We start from the raw sequence: 22527 nt of genomic DNA, 5'->3' as shown, positions 1-22527 counted from the left end.
ACTTTATATAGAGTATACATGTGGATATGCCTTTGCCAGTGCAACCCAGTGTCAAAATAAAATAAATAAATAAATCCTAGGAATTAAATTATTTCATTTTATTTTGTTAGGTACTTGAAGGCTTTCCAGCTTGGGTGATCCATAAATAATTAAAATATTTATTAAAATTCAACAGCAGTGTTTTCATCTTACGCAACTACTATATCCAATACTACAACTAGCAGCCTCCAGGAATTCCAGGTTTTTCATGCCCTCTATCAGATTCCACCACCTCTGTTTTCAGAACACAAGATCTAAAATATGACTGAATTAATCTACCATTTCACAAGTACAAATTCTTATACAATTTACTTAAAATCTCATTAAAAATGCAAGGACATGGTTATTTTATTTCATGCTTTCTTGTTGTTCTTCCATGTCTCTGGTTTCTGTTCCATAGAAGTTTTTTTTTCAGATTCACATTTCAGCTATTTTCACCTCCTACTAATTTTATTAGGCTTCCTACTTGTGTGAGTAACATCTGTTCTTTTCCTCTATAATTATGAAAGTTATTTTATTGTAATGTTTTCTATTTATAACATTTTTTACATTTTAGTTCCTCTGCATTTTTATTTCATTCCCAACCTTATTTTATCCTTGCATGTTTCCTATAGGAGAAAAAGATGCTGAATTGGTTTTCTATCCTCTTCTCATTTTTGACGGAGAAAATGGAACACTCAAATTTATTATTAATTTAATAAAATAAGACAGTAAAAGTACAACCCAGCCCAAAGAGAGGTAACAATACATCTGCAAAAAGATGCTATTATGTCTAAGGGATGCTGTTAGGCTCAGTTAATTAGTGTATGTAAAGCACTTTGAGACCATACATTGTAAAGTGCTATTTAAGGGCCCAATTCTGCAGATACAGAAATTTTACTCATGTAAGTTCTATAATTGACTTAACAGGACTGGTTATGTGAGGTAAAGCTACTGAGACATCTAAGTGTTTTCTAGACTGGATTCTAAGACACAAATAATAGCCCAGATTGTTGTTTTCTCCCTCCTTTCTTTCTCCACTCGCAAGAAATGACCCTCCTGACACAAATCCCAGAGTTATCTTGGTATGTCAAAGAGATGGGTTGGACATTACACAGGCCAGGTTGGGGACATAGTGGAAGGAGTGGAAAAGACAGGCAGATCTGGAAAAATCACTGGATAAGCCACAGTCTAAGACTGTTCTAGCTTTTCCACAGGATCCGAGTAGCCACCACGGTGAGCATGTGCATACATGCCTGGCAGCAAAAGGGCCAACAGAAGCACACTGCCAGTATCCAGAGCCAGCGCATTGGCATAGATTCTCTGTGCAGATGACCCTAGACTCCCACAGGGTTTAGGTTTGGCCACTCCAGAGGACGTCATCTTGTCCCTTATTGTTGTTTTTTACATTAAAATTAAAATTCAAGAGAAATAAAATTGCTACATGTTCACAAGTTCCCTTTTATAAACAAATATGAAGGGATTAGGTTATTTCAGATTAATTCCTTTTTCAATTTTCATTAGCTTGCAATGAGTTGAAGCTAACAGACTATCAGAAGCCCAGAAGACTTTTCAGAAAGGAACATTTCCAAGTTACCACTTTGAATTTTCTGTTTTAAGTGCATTATCTTAATCGGTTTGCAAACTGTGGTATAGCTCACAGCACCATGACAATAAAGAAGAGAATTTATGTGCAATACTTGAGGCTTTTTAGATGACTACTACAAAACAACAGCCACTAGTTGAGAACGATGGGGCCTCCTAACCTACACCGATCTCCGGACAAAATAACAGGACTGCATAAAAATACCTCAGTCAATAAATTCACTGACCATCAAACAAGCTCATTTCTATGGAGAAAAGCAAGTAACTGGAAGCGTGCACTAGACTCCAGGCTGGGACTGACTTGTTTACATGCAACAATTACAGACCTAGGTAAAGAACCGAGAGGGGTGGTGACTAGTCAATTCGCTGTCGCTCACGTTTTCCAGCTCGCTATAAACAGGCAAAGATTTCGGCTAAGCCTCCCACCTCCAATTAAGCACCCCGAGAGCCGCTATGCCAGCGGCCGCTCGGAAACGCTTCCAGGAGGCCAGCTGAGCTGACGTAAGATCCAGACACTTTGAGGTTTCTGAGGCTGGAGGCGGCTTCTTCCAGCGCTTTCATGGTCGTTACTGCAACGAAACCAGCTCGCTCCTGCGCGGCCGGCATTTCCCACATGCCCGCCCAGCCCCTGGCGGAACCAGCGGCGAATCAGACCCGCTCACCTCGGTAGGACCGGAGACACGGACCCACACCTCCGTCTGCTGCCTCCGCTAACACTCCCAGCAACCCCCCACCCCAGCGCGCCGGTCACGGCCCCGGGCAGTGCACTGAGCATTGCCGGGGCTGGGAGGATCCCCCCGCCCCACGGAGTTCCCCACCCAAGGCCAAGCGGCCGGGCAGGCTCTCCCGGCGCGGACCGCGCAGCCCCCGCCACTCACCTGCCGGCCGGCGCCGCGGAGGCTCGGAGACTGCAGCGCGGCTCACGCCCCAGCAGCCGGGCTCGGGGAGCGGCACATGGCGGGGCTGGCTCCGCACGCCAGCCAGCCAGGGGACCGGCGCGCCCCGCTCAGCGACTCCGGGAGAAGGAGAGGAAGAGGCGGTGGCTCAGCCCCCCGCAACAGCCCCAACTGGCAAGAGGAGGCGCGCGCGCTTCAAGTCCTTCAGGTGCATCAGAGCTGGCGCGGCGCGAGTCAAATCCCAACTGCCTTGGAACCAGTGCGTGCCGCCCACGCGCATCCCAGGCGCTTCCTGGGAAAGTCCATTTTATTGGGAGGGCAGGGGTTGCCGTCAGAGAAAGGGGGGGGGGGGGGTCGGGGTTGGGGGAAGAGCACGTGCTGGTTTAGCCCACTGCGGCCCCTCCCATAGAGGGAGCAGTTAGGTCCCCACGGCTCAGGCTACTCAAGGTAGGCTGGACCCACTCTTCCCTTCCCATCGGGATGTTTGTGCACATGCATGCCCTCATTCAGGCATAGGGTGACCAGACAGCAAGTGTGAAAAATTGGGACAGGGGGTGGGGGTAATAGGAGCCTATATAAGAAAAAGACCCAAAAATCAGGACTGTCCCTATAAAATCAGGACATCTGGTCACCCTATTTAGGCAGGGTATGCACAGAGGGGGTGTGTGCACATGCACACCTTCATTCAGGCATGGCGTAACTCAAAATCACAGTGCAAGGGCTTTTCATGCCAGCCTGAGTTAACCCATCACCGGGCCCTGAGCAAACACACACTGCTCCTGGGCATGTGCAAAGGGTAGGCCAGGGCCTGGAGCACAAGCCCAATCAGCAACGGCAGCTCCTATCCCTGCTCTTCACTCTATGTATTGCATCCTAGTGCAGAGTTACAGGATTACTCAGGGTTGGGCTAGCATGCCAGGTCACAATGCCTGGAGTTGGGAGCCTGGGTCCAACCCCTCAGACGGAAGCTGTGTCTCAGATGAACATAAGGGGGCTTGATCTCAACCCCTCTGCTGCATTTTAGGCCTAGGTACATGCCTAGTTTGCCTCTGCGTTAATCCAGTTTCATCCTGCACCCCTCTGGAGCACTGGGAGTGCTTCGGCCTATGCTGTATACAGAGCACCACGAGCAGCCATCCAGCCACAAGGAACACCAGAAAAGACAAGGCTACTTTAAAGCATGTGGCAAAAGTATAAACCTCAAGCAGGAGGCAGGTTTATAGAGTAAGCAAGCCATGAGCTGCCTTGGGAGTGATAGATGTTTAATGGGACACAGGGTTCATCAACAGAGCAGACTCCCCAAGCAATCACTGTTACTTCTTGTGTTTAATGGATGGTTCTATACCTATAAATAATTATGTAAAAATCAGGCCTGCTGACAGCAATTCCAGACCCCAGGGCAGAATAAGTCAATGGGTCCCCTAGAAAGGGATGGCAAAGGTTTGATTCGTGCAGGGAGGACTGGGGACAGGCCCCCCGCTGCTGCTGGCCCAGCGTCACCACACAGGCATGGAACTGGATCATGTGCAGCGGCTGGTGCACACATGCACAAGCCACGGAGACAGTCCGCCTGCCATTTGGGCAGTGCTGCGCCTGTGCTGGTTGGTGCCCAGCGAGCTGCCCGTGGTGCTGCGAGGCATGCTCTTTCAGCAGAGCCAGGGCTTCCAGCTGCCTGCTTGGCTGCCTTCGCTGCCACTGGTACCACCCCACACACGCTTAGGCGCCCTGCGGCCCACCCGGGCGATTGCCTCCTTTGCCCCCGTGTCAGCAGGCCTGGTAAAAATGGGACCTCTTGTTTCAGGGTGGATTCAGTTAGATCAGCTGACCAAGCTAAAAAGTAGGCTTTACTTGCCTTAGTCTTAAAGGGCCAACATAGCAAGCTGATGTCTATTCTGGCTGATGCACTAAAAAGAATTAACTAATTTCCAATTCATGGCCAAATTCTGCCTGATGTAGTACCCCTGCAACAGCACAGAAGAAAATGGAGTTGGACAGGTGTCAGTGAAGTTTTGGAAGTAAGAATGGAAAGAAAAGTTTCGTGGGCTGTAGTCCACGAAAGCTTATGCTCTAATAAATTTGTTAGTCTCTAAGGTGCCACAAGTACTCCTGTTCTTCTTTTTTTAATGGAAAGAAAGGGACTCCCCCCCCCCCCCAGCTATTTCAATCTAAAATATAAGTAATGTTGAAGGGAAAGGGGAGAATAGGGAAGAGAGAACCAACTGAGGAAATGTTCTTCCCTCTAAGTAGGGCGACCAGATAGAAACTGTGAAAAAACAGGATAGAGATTGGGGGGGGTAATAGGTGCCTATATAAGAAAAAGTCCCCCAAAACAGGGCTGTCCCTATAAAAATGGGACATCTGGTCACCCTACCTCTAAGTCACGTGATCTCTAACTATAAGCATTCACTGTTTCCTAGCTCCCCTTCTTTCCCCCCCCACCTTTGTAATGTGTTGTTGATCCTTTTCAGAGTGCTTCACAAAGACATTCTTACAGCCCCCTCTCTAGTGTGGAGAGTGACACAAAACTGCATTTACCCTACAGTACAGGAATAGGGGAGGAGAAATTTAGGCCATTGCATTAATGGCAAACCCTTACAAAAATGCTGTAGAATAGTTTATTATCACATGGAAGAAACAGGATAATCTTTTAAAAAAACAAAACACAAAACAACAAAAAAATGTGCTAAGAGGAAGTCTTGGTTTCAGGGAGTCCAGAAACTGTGAGGCTGTATTTTCAGCCAAACCCAACCATTTTGACTATATTTTTTTCCCAAGTATTGTAAGTAAACTTTAGTTTTATACACACATTACTAGGGGAACTGAAAAATGTTGCAAACACTTCAGTTTGTTTGATTTCCAGTGCTTTTACAATTCTCTCCTGGCCTCGTCCTGGCAGCTTCACCCTCACCCAGCAAATGCAGCAGTAACTCATAATTCAGATGCACCTTCCTAAGTAGCGTTTGTGATGTAAACACTCATGCCTTTGTAACTGGACTGAGATTACTAGTTACACACAACATGGGTTATTTTAAAACAGCCTCTGATCACTGACCTGGGTTTGAACCAATGACTCAAAAGTTATTGGTTTCTGACACACATATCAAGCCCCACTATAAACATTATATTTTACCAGTCCACCCACACAGCTTCTCTCTTCTTCCCCTGCTGTTCTTGCCTTGAAGGTCACCCTCTAAGGGGGTGGGCATCCACCTCTCTTGAGCAGCCCCTGTGGTTGGGTGTGTCCATGGTCTTTAAACCAGTCTATCCCCGGTATGGGGCCATGTCCCCAGAGCTTCCTCCCTGGAGACACTATCTCCCTGCAGCCCTCCCCAGGCTCAGTCCCTACTTAGTCCCTGCAGCCAGCCAGGAGCTACTTCATTACTCCCCCAATCCCTGCTAGCAAACTGGCTTTGGCTCAGTCCTAGCAGCCAGCCAGGAACCTCTTGTTCCCCCAGTCCCTGCCCCCATTTAGCTGTCAGTTATGCTGCATTTCCCTCAGCCAGGCATGCAGTCCTTTCTTCTCTAGCTGCAAGCAGCAACTAACTGTGGCTCTGTCCTGCAGCTTCCCCTGCAACCACTCTAGCATGCTTGGGGGATCTCACCACTGCTCCTTACCTGGGAGGAGTGTGACAGGACCCAGAGGCCTCCAGCAGGGAGCCTCTGGGTTTAGTCCATCCCCTCACACCCTCCATTCCCAATCCCCTTGTCAAAAATAGACACTAGGGTGAACATTAATGGCTCTTAGGAAACAGAGCTATTAGGGAAATCTTGCCCAAGACGAAATGCCATAACAGGGGAATTGAGCTTTGAGGAAAAGGGATGGATTAGCATTGAACTAGTAGATAATTTAACATTGCGAATGAAGCACAGAGGTCAGTGACATTTAAGAGACCATTAAAACTTTAGTGAAAAAAGACAGTTCCCTAAGTAGTAATACTTAAATACTTACTGCAAAAAGAGGACACTCCACGGGGCCCTGGCCCTGCCCCAACTCCGCCCCCGGTCCCACCCCAACTCCCCCCCTCCCCTGAGCACCCCGCATTCCCCCTCCTCCCTCCCGCCCCCCGGCTGCTGCTGCACTGGGGAAGTTGCTTCGGCCCCCGCTGCGGTGGAGAGTGGCAGGAGCCGGGAAAGTTGGAGCCTGGGGAGGAGGCGGTCCCCTTACCATACCTCCCTATTTTCCTGGACATGTCCGGCTTTTTGGAAATTCCTCCCGGACGGGGATTTGAGGACCAAAAAGCCAGACATGTCCGGGAAAAGCCAGACGTATGGTAACCTACCCCAGAGGCGTCTCCCGCCCGCCCGATGCCCCCAGGCCTCACCTCAGAGCCGCCTCCCCCCTGCCCGCCGGAACCCCCAGGCCTCATCTCAGAGCCGCTTCCTCCTGCTCGCCAGACCCCCCCCAGGCCTCACCCCAGAGCCGCCTTCCACCCGCCCGCTGGACCCCCCAGGCCTCACCCCCGAGCCACCTGCTCTCCACAGACCCATCCTCAACCTTCTCCTGCCTCAGTGTCCCCTCTCCTGAGAGCCTGCCCTCCGCAGCTCCCCCACTCTCCACAACCCCTGCCTCAGAGTCCCCCACCTGCCATAGCCCCCACCTTCCATAGCGCCCCCCCACCTTCCACAGCACCCCCACCTCAGTCCTCTTCACCTCCCTCCATAACGCCTACCCTTCATTTCCCCAGCTCCTCCCATAGCCCACCCCCTCCACAGCCCTCCACTCTTCACAGCCCCTGCCTCAGAGCCCCACACCATCAGAATCCCCCCCACCTCTGAGTCCCCCACCCTTCACCTCCCTCAGGGGAGCCTCCACCCTGCTCCCAGCTGGACCCGGCAAGGCTGCGGCAGGTGCTGCAGCATGGGCCCTTACCGGGTGGGGGAGCTCGGGCTCCTGGGAGCCGCTGCCACGCACCAACTTTCCCCTCCGCCGGGGGAGGAAGCCCCGGCTGCATGGACCGCTGGGGGGGGGGGGGGGGGGCTCCTTACATGGCCGGGGGATGCTCGGAGGAGGAAGCAGCAGCCGTGGGTCCCCCGCACCAGCAGCTGGCTGCAGAGACGCCACCGCTCCTAGCCATGGGGCGCAGGGTTGCAGCAGCACGGGGGGGTTGCAATCTGCAGGCTGAGCGAGCTGACACCTCAAGAGGAGAGGGGGCAGTGGGTAGGGTTATCATATGTCCGTATTTGCCGGAAGTTTTTATATATTTAAAAAATCCTCCCAGATGGCAATTAACAACTAAAAAGCCAGACATATCCGGGAAATACGGATTTATGGTAACCCTAGAAATGACAACATACTGGAGCATAACTTATGCTCCTATAGGCATTTTCAAGTAATAAAGCATCTTGTAAACATTATTTTGGCTCCTTGCTTCTGTAGCACTATATTACAGCATGGAAACACATGACAATTTATTTTCTACTTGAGGGTTTGTCTTGGCCTGTACAAACCACTAAAATACCACTATCTTTGGTATAATTATTTTTAACTAGCAGAGCAATTCATCCTCATTAGGGAACAGTCAATAACAAATCTGTTTTTAAATTATAAAAATGACAAAGCTTGAAACTACCATATTTTAAAAATGTTGTAGTTCAGAAATGAACTACTTTCAGAGTCTTTCTCCAGGCAAAAGTATTTATGCAAAGTATCAGTCCAGCCTTATTTATTGAAAAAAGAATGACTCTCTGAAAGTAGGGTCACCTCCTTTCACATGGACAAAGACCAAAAACTATGCCTATGATCCTGTCCACCAAACTACACACCATCTCTTCTAATGGAATTGTAATGTGTACATTGCATTTTGAATTCACTGTAGTAGCAGCTCTAATTAAGAGCATAAGAACAGCTATACTGGCTCAGACCAGTGGTCAGAGGGAATAAACAGAACAGGGCAATTATTGAGTGATCCATCCTGTCCTCCAATCCCAGCTTCTGGCAGTCTGAAGTTTAGGGACACCCAGAGCATGGGGTTGTGTCCCTGATCATTTTTGCTAACATCTTCTGTGAACTTAGCTAACTAATTTTTGAATACAGTTACACCTCTGGCCTTCACAACATCACACTGTGTACAGTCAACCTGCGCCAGGGGAAGTAGTACTTCCTGAAGTGGGTTTTAAACCTGCTGCCTCTTAATTTAATTGGGTGACCCTGGTTCTTGTGTTATATAAAGGGGTCAATAAAACTTTCCTCTTCACTTTCTCCACACCATTTGTGATTTTATAGACTTGTATCACATCTCCTCTCAGTCATCTCTTTTCTAAACTGAACAGTCCCAAGTCCCAGTCTTTTAAATTTCTCCTCACATGAAAGCTGTTCCATACCTCTAATCATTTTTGTCACCCTTCTTCGCACCTTTTCCAATGCTAATATATCTTGTTTGAGATAGGGCAACCAGAACTGTATACTGGATTTATATAGGAGCATTATATTTTCTGTCTTATTATTTATCCCTTTCTTAACTGTTCCTAACATTAGCTTTTTTGACTGCTACTGCACATTGAGCAGATGTTCTTGGAGAAGTATCCACAATGACTTCAATCTTGAAGTCTTTGTACCACTCTTTCTTGAGTGGTAACAGCTAATTTAGACCCCATCATTTTCTATGTGTAGCTGGGATTATGTTTCCAACATGTATTACTTTGCACTTACCAACTGTGAAGTTCATCTGCTGTTTTGTTGCCTACTGACCCATTTTTGAAAGATCCATTTGTAAGTCTTTGTAGTCAGCTTTAGATATAGCTATCTTGAGTAATTTTCTATCATCTGGAAATTTTGCTGTTCAACATATTCATAAATGATCTGGAAAAGGGGGTGAACAGCACAGGTCTCAGTACAGCTCCTTCAGGGACGCTGGTATTTACCAATTTCCTTGGTGAAAACTGACCATTTATTTCTAGCGTTTAACCACTTACTGATCTGTGAGAGGACCTCTCTTATCCCTGTGGTAAGGGACCTTGTCAAAGCGTCCTAAAAATTCACGTACATATATCAATTAGATTACTCTTGTCCACATGCTTGTTGACACTCTCAAATAATTCTAATAGATTGGTGAGGCATGACTTCCCTTTACAAAAACCGTGTACTTTTCCAACATATTGTGTTCATCTGTGTCTAATAACTCTGTTTTTTACAATAGTTTTTCAACCAATTTGTCTGGTACTGAAGTCAGACTTACCGGCATGCAATTGCCAGGATTGGCCCTGGAACCTTTAAAAAAAAAATTGGCATTACATTAGCTATCCTCAGGTTAAACTACTTAGTGTAGGAACTGCCTATTGGACTCTACCATCATAAATCCTTAACAGGAAGATAAGCTTGTCTGTTTGGAGAATTACGTAGTGTAAGTAGTAAATCTCATGGTCTTTCTGTCCATTTTAAAAGAACCCTTCACAAATAGACTATCTACAAATCTACCACAGGTACTATGAAGGAACTCTTCTCTGGTAGAGCTAAGAAGTTAGAAGGGGAAGAATAGTCTTCTTGCTGCTGATGGCTAAGAAGGGACCCATTGCTCTTCTCCAGACTGTTTCCCAGCAATTCCCATATCAGAGCAAGTGGGTGGCCATTCAGTGGTGGTCTAGTGGGGGGATAGTACTGAGCCAAATCCTCCGATCCTCACTCAGGCAAAATATTAGTCAACTTGAGTGGGATTTTAGCTGAGTAAAAAATTGATTAAGGGCCTCAGGATCTGGGCCAGTGTCATTATGTCCTTACTATGCACCCATAAAAGTTTGATCTTAAATGAAAGTCTTAATTTAAGGAAAGGATTCACATCCTATAACCAGATCTACATCTGCCAACCCTTGCTCTGTAATGGAGGAGTCTAACTACAATGGGATTCCACATGGGAGCAAGGTTCTGCATGTATGGATTTGTTTGCAGGACTGCAATTCCGTTGAAGCCTCTGCCCTTACCAGCAATAGTTGAATCACCTGTTGTTGCTACGCAAGTCAAAAAATGATTGGACATATTTAATATCTGTAGGTGCTTAAGTAATGGCATGAAAACAGCTCAGTTCATTTTATTTCCAGTTGAAAGTGCTATGGATTTTACTGTGAAAATAAAGAAAGGACATAACCTGGGAAAATGAGAGCTGGTACATATGAGAACCAAGAACAACTGAATTAAAGTAGGTTGAAAAAAAGGGGCTCATATAGAAAAGTATTTTCATGTTGCAGATTGTCTACACAGCAGTGTTCATACATGGTCATAGCTATACAGAAAAATCTCTCGGAGTTTACAATATCTAAATCAGATTAGTAGCAATTGGAGGGAAAGTGGTTACAAAACAAATAATGGACCAAATTCTGCCCTCATTCACATCCAGGTAACCGTATTGCCTTTAGTGTGGGGTTGCCTACATGTAAGAGGGGGCAGAATTTAACCCTGTAACTGGTTCTGTTGTGAATGCAATTTGTTCATTTTACTTTTTAAAGAGAGTAGGTTAAGGTACAGGAACAGCCGCAAATGGCACTGAAGAAGTGAACAATGGAATGCTAACTGGAAATGAGTCGATAGACCGAACCCAAAAAACTGCTATAGGCATTGCATAAACAGCCTTTTATCTGTATTTGTATCAAATTAATGATTTATTACCCAACACCACAGGTGGCAGTGTATACAAAGACAGTGCAACATGTGATTATTTACAGGAATTTTCAGCCTGACATGCACATATACTATCATGAGATGTTTTAATATTTCCAAAACATGTTATCAAGCTGAATAAATATTCCCTGCCCCAAAAGTTCATTTGTGTTTTACATAAAAATATAATATTGCACTTTTTACAAGAACAGCTATTTTGCATATCTGAGATTTATAACAAATGGAATGCTGCTTTTTAAAAAATAAGACTCCATGAGCAACATCCCATATTTAAATTGGGGAGCAAGTAAAAGCCTCCAAAACAAAAAAGTTTTAAATGAAGCATATCACTTCAACATGAACCAAAAAGCTTCTCAGTTTGTATTTGGAGTATGAAAAACATGATTAAAGCCAGCTTGTAAAATGTACCTGCAATATATGCATTTAAAAAAGTTAAATTCATACAGTATGCAGCCATTTGCTTATTCTTCACTGGTCCAAAAGATCTATTTTTGGAATATGAACTGTGGGAAGATCCTTGTACTTAATCTATCAAGTTTTTTGAAAATCTAGACATTAAAAGATGTACACTTGGAATTTTCACAACAAATGCACAGATTGTACGTATATTATGATTTGCAGGTATCTATACATATTTTGTCTTTATCACCAGGTGCCAAATTATAGATCTTAAGTACAGTGTTTTGCAGGAGGATAAATACATGCAATGAGTAAAAATATAGCCATTCAAATCTATATGGTAGAAGTGGAATGTGTAAGTGACTTAAAGGAAAAAATAGGTTTTAACTACTTAATGGGTTTCTGTGGCATTCTTGGGTTGTAACTTTTTTCCCCTAGTGGAGGAATATGTAATTATGCTCAGCTGATATTGGCTTTCCGAATATTTAAATTATTGAGCGCGTCAGTCCCGTGTGGAGGATGCCATACAAAATTCACCTTCAAATTCAATTGAGAGGTTGTGAAGTATTAACCCCTGACCTGAATGCATGTTCCTTTTTCAAAGATTAGCACCTAGGAATAAGTATCATATTTGCACTCTGTGTGTGTAAACTTTTCTGAACGATCTAACATATATGATGAACACTGATTAGTCAAGCAGTTATGGTCTTATTCAAACATTTTACATATATTTAACTCTCACATGGCACTAAATGGGAGCAGATGATATCTGCACTGTTTTCTTTGTATTTTTGAACTCTGAAATGTATGCTAAATATATTCTGCCACTTAGATTCATAATAACTAACTAGTGTTATGCATTTGTGCAATTTACAATTAGATGAAAAATCTTGTTTAACTATTGCTTCATAATGCCATGAGGTGTCTGGTTGTTATTAGAAACCAATGTGTGTGTTTTGTCTGTTACAGGAATATTGTCCTATTAGAGCTGAGAAGACAATTAGCAAAAAACTATGGAATATCAGGGAATAACAGAAGTTCAATTTTTAGCATCATGACACACCATAAAATGGTTGGTGCACAAAGCACCTACTGAGTTATTTGCTTCTTCAAAAAGCAGTTTTGAATCCTCCATGTTTAAATTTTTGGGGTACTAATGCTAGAGCCAATTAGACTGTACTGACTGATCAGATACACACATTGACAATCTTCTTATAAATATTTAAGAAATTTTAATGCTATTGGTACTTTACAACACAAAGAATAAAAGGGAAAAAAGTCACCACTAGTGATTCAAGATTTGGAATACTTGTGTTCAAGAAATTATTTAAAAAAATACTATTACATTTTACACTGAAGCATTTCAGCTTGTTGGTTAGAGCATTTGTGTGCCACGTTCCTTGTATCAGAGTATATAAAACCAGAACTTCCTTGTAACCTTGATATGGTTTAAAGTTTGGGGCATGCATATACACATTTTACAATAGCCTCAGATTGATGTATGCTTTCATCAACTCACTTGTTTTAAAGAAGTTCAATACATTTCAAAATCCAATTAAACAACAGAGGTTCTATGATCTACTCTGGATTTAAAGTGCTTCACGAGATATGGTGATTTAGCAGCATGAAGAGTCATCAGCCAGCTGCATAGCTGCTAAGGAATGAGTAGAACATGGGTAGTTTCAAGCGCTGCTGGTCCTTGCGACACCAAGCTATAACAGTTCCTTCACTATTTGCTGTGTACAAGTGATGACCATCACAGGAAAATGTAAGGCTGAAAACAATAAAAATCTAATTTTTATATCATATTTAGCAAATTATACTATTTAACTGAAAATACTAGAGGAGATACTTTAAAAAAAGACAAGTACAGCATAACTGCAACCAACACAAAAATCAGTAGCTTGCCTTCAGTGAGGCAAGTTCCTATGAATGCATAATTCTAGTACTGTGTGCGCGCGCATATGTGGGCGTGGGCAATACCTGCCTGTTCAAACTGCAATTCAAGGTGTCAGTTACAAACTTTACTGACATAAATTTAACTTAATGCCCAGTCTGTGTGTTTTTATCTTTGTCACTTCAAGTACAATCTTCTGTGCTGCTCCTGCGGTCATTTCCTGGGTGGAACTCTCTCTGTCTGGCAGAGGGTATTCACAGTGCAGGGTCCATGCCCCTGAAAGCTGCTCTCAGATTGATGGCCAGAACCAGAATCTGGCAAATTTCATGGGATACGTTTTTTGTTTTGTTGTGTTTTTTTTTTTTTAAAAAGGCAGGCATTTCCTGGTTTTACCACCATAGTAAGTAAATCCACCAGTTCTTTCTACACCTCTACCCCAATAGAATGCTGTCCTCGGGAGCCAAAAAATCTGTGTTATAGGTGAAACCACATTATATTGAACTTGCTTTGATCTGCCGGTGTGCACAGCCTCCCCCCCCCCCCCCCCCCCCCCGAGCGCTGCTTTACCGCATTATATCCAAATTCATGTTATATCAGGTCGCATTATATCGGGGTAGAGGAATAATTGTTTTATTTCAAGAGACTTAAAAAACCATAAACTTGTACGAAAGTTCTTGTTTCTAATTACTGTGAGGTGCTGCTGAGGTGATGGTTGGTACACATTAAATTAAGAATGACTAAATTAACTTGATGCTGAGATCACAAGTTAAACCTGAGACCCCATTACAAATGTGAAGAGAATTATGTATCTATGCAAAGCTGTCAGATGGGAGTTCACCTCCAGCCATTCACACACACATTCAGAATCCCTAATTACACATTTGTACTGCAGAACCCAAGTGTTTAGTTTGCTGTACTTACTGCAATTTAAAGAACTCATTGTGGGTAGCAATGCCTCTCGTGCTCTATTAGTATTCTAACACAACTAATGTCAAAATAATCATTTTCCTCTCTATTTAAAAAGTAATTCTCTGGATTAACCAAAAACAGTTTCTAAATAAATTGATACCGTATCCCAATTTAAAAAAAGAATTTCTGCTGCTTAGAAGAGCAAGTCAGTGTTTCAGAAACCACTACTACCAGGGTGTGGTAACAGTGATAAGTGTTGGCTTTAACAGTGATCACTACAAAATGTTTTAAAATGTTGCTTCAGTAATGGGCACAAATATAAATTCTTGTAATAAAATTTGTTACTGTGTTACTATTGAATAATTATGAAATTTAGGGCATGATCCTGCGAGTCCTTCATGCAAGGAAATTCCCATTGAGAGCATGCTTTAGTGGGAGTTTGGGCCCCAATTCTGCAAACAGTTTAGCATGAGCATAGCTCTTACATAAGTGATCAATGAGCCTCTTCATGTGTGCAAAATTACACAGGTGCTTAACTGTTTGCAGGATCTGGGCTTTTTTGTGCCAGCCAGGGGGAAGGGTGAGGCAGAAACACACAGCAACAAAATAAAGCCACACAAGTCATTTACTACTGAAGCTCATACTATAACCATTTAAAAATTTGCTTAATTGAAAAGTAAAAAGATAACTTGTCAAATTAGGAGTTAATATGAAAATCCTGGGGGAAAATATGAACTTTGTTTTAAAAGACAAATACGCAAGTATTGTTCAGTCCACAGGGGAATCCTTCAAGTTTCGGTCTGTGTTTATCTCATCATGCTTGCAGCTGAGAATAGTTATTACTGTCATGTTGCAATGTATTTGTGCTCATTTTACTTTCATGGGGAACTAGTAGGATTGTGTGCCTGTTTTTAGATAGTTTTGTTCATCCACTTCCCCCATTTGTCAGTGTCTTAAATAAGTCAAGATTTATTTTTAAAGGGAACTTGAATTCTTTTTATGCAGCAAAATTTTTTTTACCTTACAATAGGTTTATTTGATTTAGGAAATGTAATTTCCCGCACAGGTTTCAAGTCCCAAGTACTCCACAGCCTGAAAGAAAGAAAAAAGTAATTATTTTCTCCATATTCCACTTAACCTAAATATTTAGGGATAAACATAAGTTTAATTTTAGAAACTGTGAACAGTTGAACAGCTAGTTCAATTTTTTGTAAAAGCAGAACATTAGCATGATTTTAAAACTGCATACTGTCTCAAAACAAAAACATACATTGATTTTATAAGTGTCTATCAGCAAAATACTTTAAGAACTTAAGGAGGAGAGTGTATGCTCTTACCTTACAACCCCATTTTCTAACCCCCCTGCAATAACATTGATGGACACTCCTTCCGGCTGGTTAGAGAAAGCAACAGAGCATATGATTTCCCTGCAGTGAACATGTCCTACAAGATCACCATTTACCGTCCAAAGTCTCAGATCACTGCCCCCTCCAACTGTAATACAAAGTAAACCACGAATATTACAAAATAATCTAGACTATTTGAATAGCCTATGTCATTTAGCTTTCAAGACCACATCAGCAAGAGATCAGTTTAGTAAAGATTAAAACTGATTCAGAACAGAAAGCTGTACAAATGCTGTACCAAAGTTATTTTTTCTTTTTACCATATTTACCATATTTTGTATAGGCAACCCCCCACAAAATTAATATGATTTATAATATAAGCCCTAGCACTTTAGCAGTAAGGAAGCTATAAAAACATTCTACTCACCAATATAACTTTTTGAAAATGCTAGTTTTCATGTTAGCAGGTCACAGTAAACACTAATCTCTCTCTCTCTCTCTCTCTCAAGGTTTACCTCGATCTGCTAATGTGTTCACACTACAACTGCCTTGTCTTTACTAGGATTTTACCTCTCGTTAATTGCCCTATGTTAGCTAACACAAGGTAAGAACACACCATTTTTTCCTAGTGAAGACAAGGCCTGAGAGTGGTAGAGATAAAGGAGACGAATATCTCAGGCTAGGTCTACACTGCACACCTGACAACAGTGCAGCTGTGACACTACAGACGCACCATTGTAAGGCATGCAGCGTAGCTGCTCTTTATCACGAGGAGAGAGCTCTCCCATAGACAAAATAAAAACACCCCCAACGAAGGGTGGTAGCTTCATCGACGAGAGAGCGGCTCCCGCCAACAAAGTGCTGTCCACAACGGTGCTTTTTGTTAAAACTTTTGTCATTTGGGGTGTTTTTTTCATACCCCTGAATGACAAAAGTATTAACAACTAAAGTGCAGTGTAGACAAAGCCTCAGATTCAGTCTTGGCCCTGCCCCTGGAATGTTAAGACCATGTATTGTGTTTCTGTAATTGCCAGAGGTCCTAACCTTCAATCATCCTTTAATATAATAACCTACTTGTGCTACCTTGCAAGATTTTTATTTACAGCCCTGATTTTGAAGGGCTAGAATGGTATTTGATCCACCTCACTCTACATGGGAATACAGGAAGGAAGAATGAAAGCAGCTTCCTGAAGAGACATTAGAAGCCTCTCTTTCACAGTACGAGTTTGGCATTGAGAACCAAGACATTATGTATAGAGGACTGGACCCAAACATTAGAAATAAAGTGAATGTTGGCACAAAAAACTGCTTGGTGCCATATGGATTATAAAATTAATCTATTTATCTCGCCTACCTCTCTTGATGGGGGAGAAAATTAGATGCGCGCGCACACACACACACACACACACACACGAGGCGCGTTGTCCAAATGACGGCCTCAAACTAACATTAACTACACTACAAGATAGAAAAAGTACTAAAAGGTAGTGAGTGCTGTTCAGTGTGCCTCCTCTTACAGAAACAAATATAGTGCTGTAGTGCGTGTATACAATAAGTGTCAAATCATCATGCACCTTAAGCTACTTCTAACTGCCCATGTGAAAATTTGACCTAATATACAAATACATGATTGGGGATGTGTGAGGAAGAAGAACAATTAAGAAAAAGCTGTTTTGTGCCATTTGGCTGCGGAGTCAGGGACTTTCTGGGAAAATTCCTTGCAGGGTTCCAAACTCCCTAGGGTTCTACATTAACAACAAATACCTACATTTTCTTCTGGAGGTTTTTTCCCTAAAAACACCAAACAAAGAAACAGACTACTCTACAGAATTTTTCTGGTTCCAGTCACAGCAAGACCACACGTGCTTTTCCTGTTTGCTTTGAGTCACTAGGTAATGAACTCTTTGTTAATATAGCATATGTGGTGCCTCAATATAGTGCATATATTAAGGGACATCTGAATACTCCAACAAGTCTGTAGTTTTAGCAAATGTAATTTTGCTTTGTACAAGTAAAATGCCTTAGGAGGATACAGTATTTTGGAAAACAAATCACTGCTATCATGAAAGTAATTAACTTAATAGAATTTGAATTTCTCAGGACTCAAACTTTCAAATCTTTAAAAAAAATCAAAAATTACACATGCAGTCCTGTCAATCACTTACAACTTGCAAATTTGTAACTACACAAAACAGATACACATCATATTGTATATAGAAATAGGTTATTGAGTTGATCAGTTGGCTGTTCAAATGATTCAAGTCACATGACAAACTATTGCACTGGGAAAGTTGGTTCATCTTTAAATCTGGTCTATGAATGTGGATAGGTTATTCATTCATGATACCATACATACCTGAATCACAAACTGTTGCAATATCACCTGTCATTTCACTACCAGAGACTGCGGTCACAGGACTCTTGTGTCCAGCAAGACTTTGGACATAGCACAGCCTACAAAGAATAAAAGATCTCTAAATAACCCGCAGTTTAGCTTCAGGAAACTGAGTTTTGGTTTCACACAAGATTAAAATACTTGGAAAGTAATAATCTGAAATGATTATTTTACACAAAGATTTTAAAAATAGTTAGAAAGTAAGCATTTTTAGGCTAACCTAGGAAATTATATTTGTACCTGTTCAAATCCCAGATGATACAGGTTCCATCCTTGCTTACACTTATCATTATACTATATGGTTTGCAGACAAATAAGCTGGTTATCTCTGCTGTGTGACCATATAGATGTACTTGAGATTCCATTTCTATCTCGGAATGCTGAAAAATAACAATATTAAAAGGAGACCTGAATTATTAAACACATCCACTTATTTATTGTTTTGGAAGTGTGGCTTCCATTGTTTTCAATTTGATCAATACATATAGATCTTAGGGAATGAACTGGCACTCCATGATTAAATGCTTCATATCTTCAGTTCAGATGCTTTTTGTAAGACTTTTAAAGAAGCAGACACATTGCTGACACGAGTATTTGGAGTAAGACATTAACTGTGAAAGGCGCTAGATTCTCCCATTTCTCACACACACAAGCTTTGAGAAGAAGTCTGTAGCTCAAATAGAGATGGCAGCTAGATCTCCATATTTCAGTTTGACTGGCTAGAGAGGAAATATCGGGGGGGTGAGGGACAGTCAATGGCAATGACCAGCACTTTTTAAAAAAAAGTTAGCAAAAACCCCAAGTTAATGGGAACATATTGAGCCAGTGCCAAGTCCTTAGATGGGGCTTAACTAGGTATTAAATAGGTGTGAAATTTGAAGCTTTGCTCTAATACAGAAACTATCAAAAATTAAATGCCAAAGAAAAGATGAAACTGCTAAGCATAAGTGCTACTTCTTGTGTTTTATTTCATTGCAATTCCTCAGACTTTTTTTTTTTTTTAAAACACCCTCTAAATTACAAGAGTTGCTTAATCAGAATGATAATTGCCCAATTAAGAGAAGTCCAGTGTACAAGGAGATTGGAATAATGTTTATACAAGAAAGGTAAACGTCTCTCTGTTACAATGAATTTTCCCATAGGTCTTCTTTACTACCTCAGAGCACAGTAATAAACAATCTAGGAATTTGGAAGAGGAAATAGGGCATACAATAGCTCTACTAAAAGATTAAAAGAGTCATCAGAGAACAGAAAAGGAGAAAGAACTGGTAATAGTTTTCACTCACAACATGCTAGTTATATATTCTCTAGCATGATCTGAGCAACAAACAGCAACATCCATCTCTGTGCTAGTTACATTGATTACTAGTCAGGACAAGATTGACCTTTAATAATCATAAAACATTTAGAGATGTTTCATTTAACCAACCACAAGAAAACAATAAACATTCTCCTACTGTGTACTATAATACTTGCTGCTAAAAATATCCAGTCTCTACATCCCCTCAGAGTAATGTATCTACTATTCATAGAAGTATGGTCTGCCATTATTTTAGAATTTTAAGAACAGAACTAGAACAAGGTTTTTAATGGGAAAGTGTCAAGCCAAGATTAATTTTTCTGCTAAACTATTTTGTTGCCTCATCTTTCCACTCCCCCCATCTAATTTGTCTGTTTTGTCCACCTTTTGCTGACACCTACATCTCTGGGACAGGGATTCTCTGCTTGTCTCTACGGTCCCTAGCTCAATGGGGCCTGATCCTGGATTGGAGTTTCTAGGAACTATCATAATACAAAGTACAAAATGGTAGTAATGGGAAAGGATGGAACTCTAGGACCAGATAATCTAATTTATTTGTGCTAATAAGTCATGCAACTATGACTTTTCATGCTATCCTCTATGCCTGAAACATACTTGTAAATACTGTGTGCCATGGAAGCTCTCGCCTCCTCCTTCAAATCTCTTAAGACTCATTTCTTCCATCTATCCTTCCAATGCTGATGTCCACTTCACTACACTAATATAAACATTCCACTCACAATAAAATATTTTTAAAGTGGCATAGATATAAAAATAAATTGATTTAAAGTTGGTCATATATTTAAAATGCCCTCTTTCTGTGTTAGACTGGATGGCTGTGGTTAAGGCACTGGAGTAAGGGATTATACAATAATTACCACACAGTTTCATCTATTCTCTCAAAAGGATATACAATAGGTTAAAATGCTTCCCTCTCTGCTAGCAAGAAAGCCCCAGATAGATTAGGAACAACTAAAGCGTGGAGCAACCCACTTGCCCAACAAAACCTCTTGGCTGAGGCCTTTTAAGGGTAGTGATTTGAGTGACTTCTCATAACAGTACTTCAGTGGGTTTTGGATGACAGACATTGACAATGCCTGGGAGAAGTAGCAGACAAGAGCAGTTTGTCTGGACTTTTTCAAACACAGATATGGGTCACTAGATCTCTGAAAGCAGGGCTCTCTAGACTCTTATGTCTATCCATTAGCAACATCATACCTGTCTCCTTGCTTTAATTATTTACACATGAAGATTTGCCCTGATTGACACATCCTGTACTGCATTTATAATAGGCTGTTCCACTACATCAGCACTCAGCTGGGGGGCTGACTACAGAACAGATGCTAGTAAACATGCTGGCATTCCCTATAGTCCTGTCTCAGGCAACTAACTAAACAACAGATGCTACACAATTGGCAGCAAGGTCATGTTGCCTGAGGTATACAGAAGTGTCAGTGCTGAGGGATTCAGCAAACATGATCTCACAAGAGGACACCTGAGGAGCAAAGCAAAGAACTCCTCTTTGCAGTTATAAAGTGCCTTACCGCTGTCAAATACAAATTGCTAGTTTCTTTATTAGCATTTTTAAAACACAAGTATTCTGTACAAAAAGTTTATTTCCTATTTTAGTTACCAAAAATGTAACGGATATTGCTTGGGGCTTTAAAAATTAATTGCTCACAGTGAGTGGGCTTTCCTAGTGTGTGTGGGGCTTGAGCCATGAATTTCTGCAAAGTTTTAACCTTGATGCAATGGAATCCTTCTCAATCTGCAGAGAGCACTTAGGCCTCTGTTGCTGCTCCTAGATTGATCAAGCAAATGCAACATAAAACAATACTGTGGCCAGTTTTAAGTGTTGCTATTCAGAACCCTGTGGCCTAAGATGGACTGTCAAGAATTGTGTCAGCGATTTGCTACTTCTTGGGAAAAAGTTATGAACTACTGAAGAGGCTGATGCTGGAGTTATTTACAGAAAAGACAACTTAAAACAGAAGGCAAAATCCTGGCTCCATTACAGTTCTATTCTATTTTACACCCTGAGCATCTTCCATCAATGCATGAAGCGATATGACTAACATCTGTCACACGTTATTTAGTCTCATCACTGGGGAAAAGGTGTGCAGGAGTGTTTTGGTAAGGATTCTTTTTTAAATTAGTTGATACATGATGTTATGTGTCTACCTTCGAGAAGGCAAGATCAGAGAAGCATGCCTTGCACTTAGAGCAGAATGTGGTAAGGTCTGCAAGAGTCCTTAGTTCCTGTGTGAGTTTGTGCCAGTCTCTTACTGGCCTCCAAGAAGTTTCTGTCTTCCACACAAATGGGCTTTAACCTTATTATAGAAAGCTCCATTGTACCACAAGACTGAAGCTGTTGATCGTGGTTTTCATTCCAGAGCTTTAGGTGATATTTTTGATACTCTGGGCCCAGGCCACTGAGTGTGTTGAAGCTAAGGATCAAGACCTTGAACCTGACTTGATGTTCTGCGGTAAGACAGTGTAGAGAACGGAGGACAGATTTAATCTGTTTGTGGTAGCTAGTGTATTGAGGTGTGCTGCAGGGTTCTGTACTAGTTGGAGTTTCCAAAGCACTGAAGGCTTCATGCCCACATATACCACAATTAGGTATCGCAGCCAAACGATGATGAAGATGTGAATAACTGAATCCAGGTCACTGTTCATCAGGATGGTTCATCCTAACCAACTGGAGATGATAGAAAGCATTATTTATGGATAGAGCTGGACAAAGTTTTTGGGAAATAGTTTATTTGCTGAAAAATGCAGTTACAGTCAACGCAAAAACTACTTACAAATTTTTGTCCTGTTCACCAAACAGTTTAGAACAAACAGCTTAGTGGTCAGGGCACTCAAATATGATATGGGACATCCAAGTCTAGTCTCTGCTCCAAGGGCTATAATTATTCGTAAGAAGCTTCAATAGGAAAGATTCAGAAAGTCCCATAACTGAATTGACATAGTCCAGTGGTTAGGGCACTCACCTGAGGGGTGGGAACTCGTGTTCAAACCCTCTCCATGTCAGGGAGAAGAAGAATTGAACCAGGGGTTTCTCATGTCCCAGGTGAGTTCCCTAACTACTGGCCTAAAGAGGCAGCTTCCTCCTACACCCATCCCATTCCGAGGTGTTATGTCAAAAGTG

General features: G+C 42.1%; 2 protein-coding genes across 3 annotated transcripts in view; both read right to left on the bottom strand.

The window, feature by feature from the left end:
* Positions 1-2785, bottom strand: part of GNG4 (G protein subunit gamma 4) — a 30279-nt gene extending 27494 nt beyond the window's left edge. The window contains exon 1 of the mRNA XM_054024380.1: positions 2502-2785. The gene's annotated coding sequence lies outside the window, so the exon portion shown is untranslated. The remainder of the gene's footprint in view (positions 1-2501) is intronic.
* A 7740-nt stretch (positions 2786-10525) lies between these two features.
* The window catches only part of LYST (lysosomal trafficking regulator), a 154227-nt gene continuing 142225 nt past the window's right edge, over positions 10526-22527 (bottom strand). For both annotated transcript variants that reach the window (XM_054022597.1, XM_054022598.1), the window contains exons 49-53: positions 18314-18453; positions 18035-18132; positions 15670-15826; positions 15353-15424; positions 10526-13300 (exon numbers count right to left, since the gene is read on the bottom strand). In XM_054022597.1, coding sequence (XP_053878572.1) covers positions 13162-13300; positions 15353-15424; positions 15670-15826; positions 18035-18132; positions 18314-18453 — 606 coding nt within the window. In that variant the 3' untranslated portion in view covers positions 10526-13161. The remainder of the gene's footprint in view (positions 13301-15352; positions 15425-15669; positions 15827-18034; positions 18133-18313; positions 18454-22527) is intronic.

Source organism: Malaclemys terrapin, chromosome 3, assembly GCF_027887155.1.
Source record: "Malaclemys terrapin pileata isolate rMalTer1 chromosome 3, rMalTer1.hap1, whole genome shotgun sequence".
Lineage (NCBI taxonomy): Eukaryota > Metazoa > Chordata > Testudines > Emydidae > Malaclemys > Malaclemys terrapin.
Note: the sequence above shows the minus strand (reverse complement) of the source record. Positions and strands in the feature narration are given on the sequence as shown.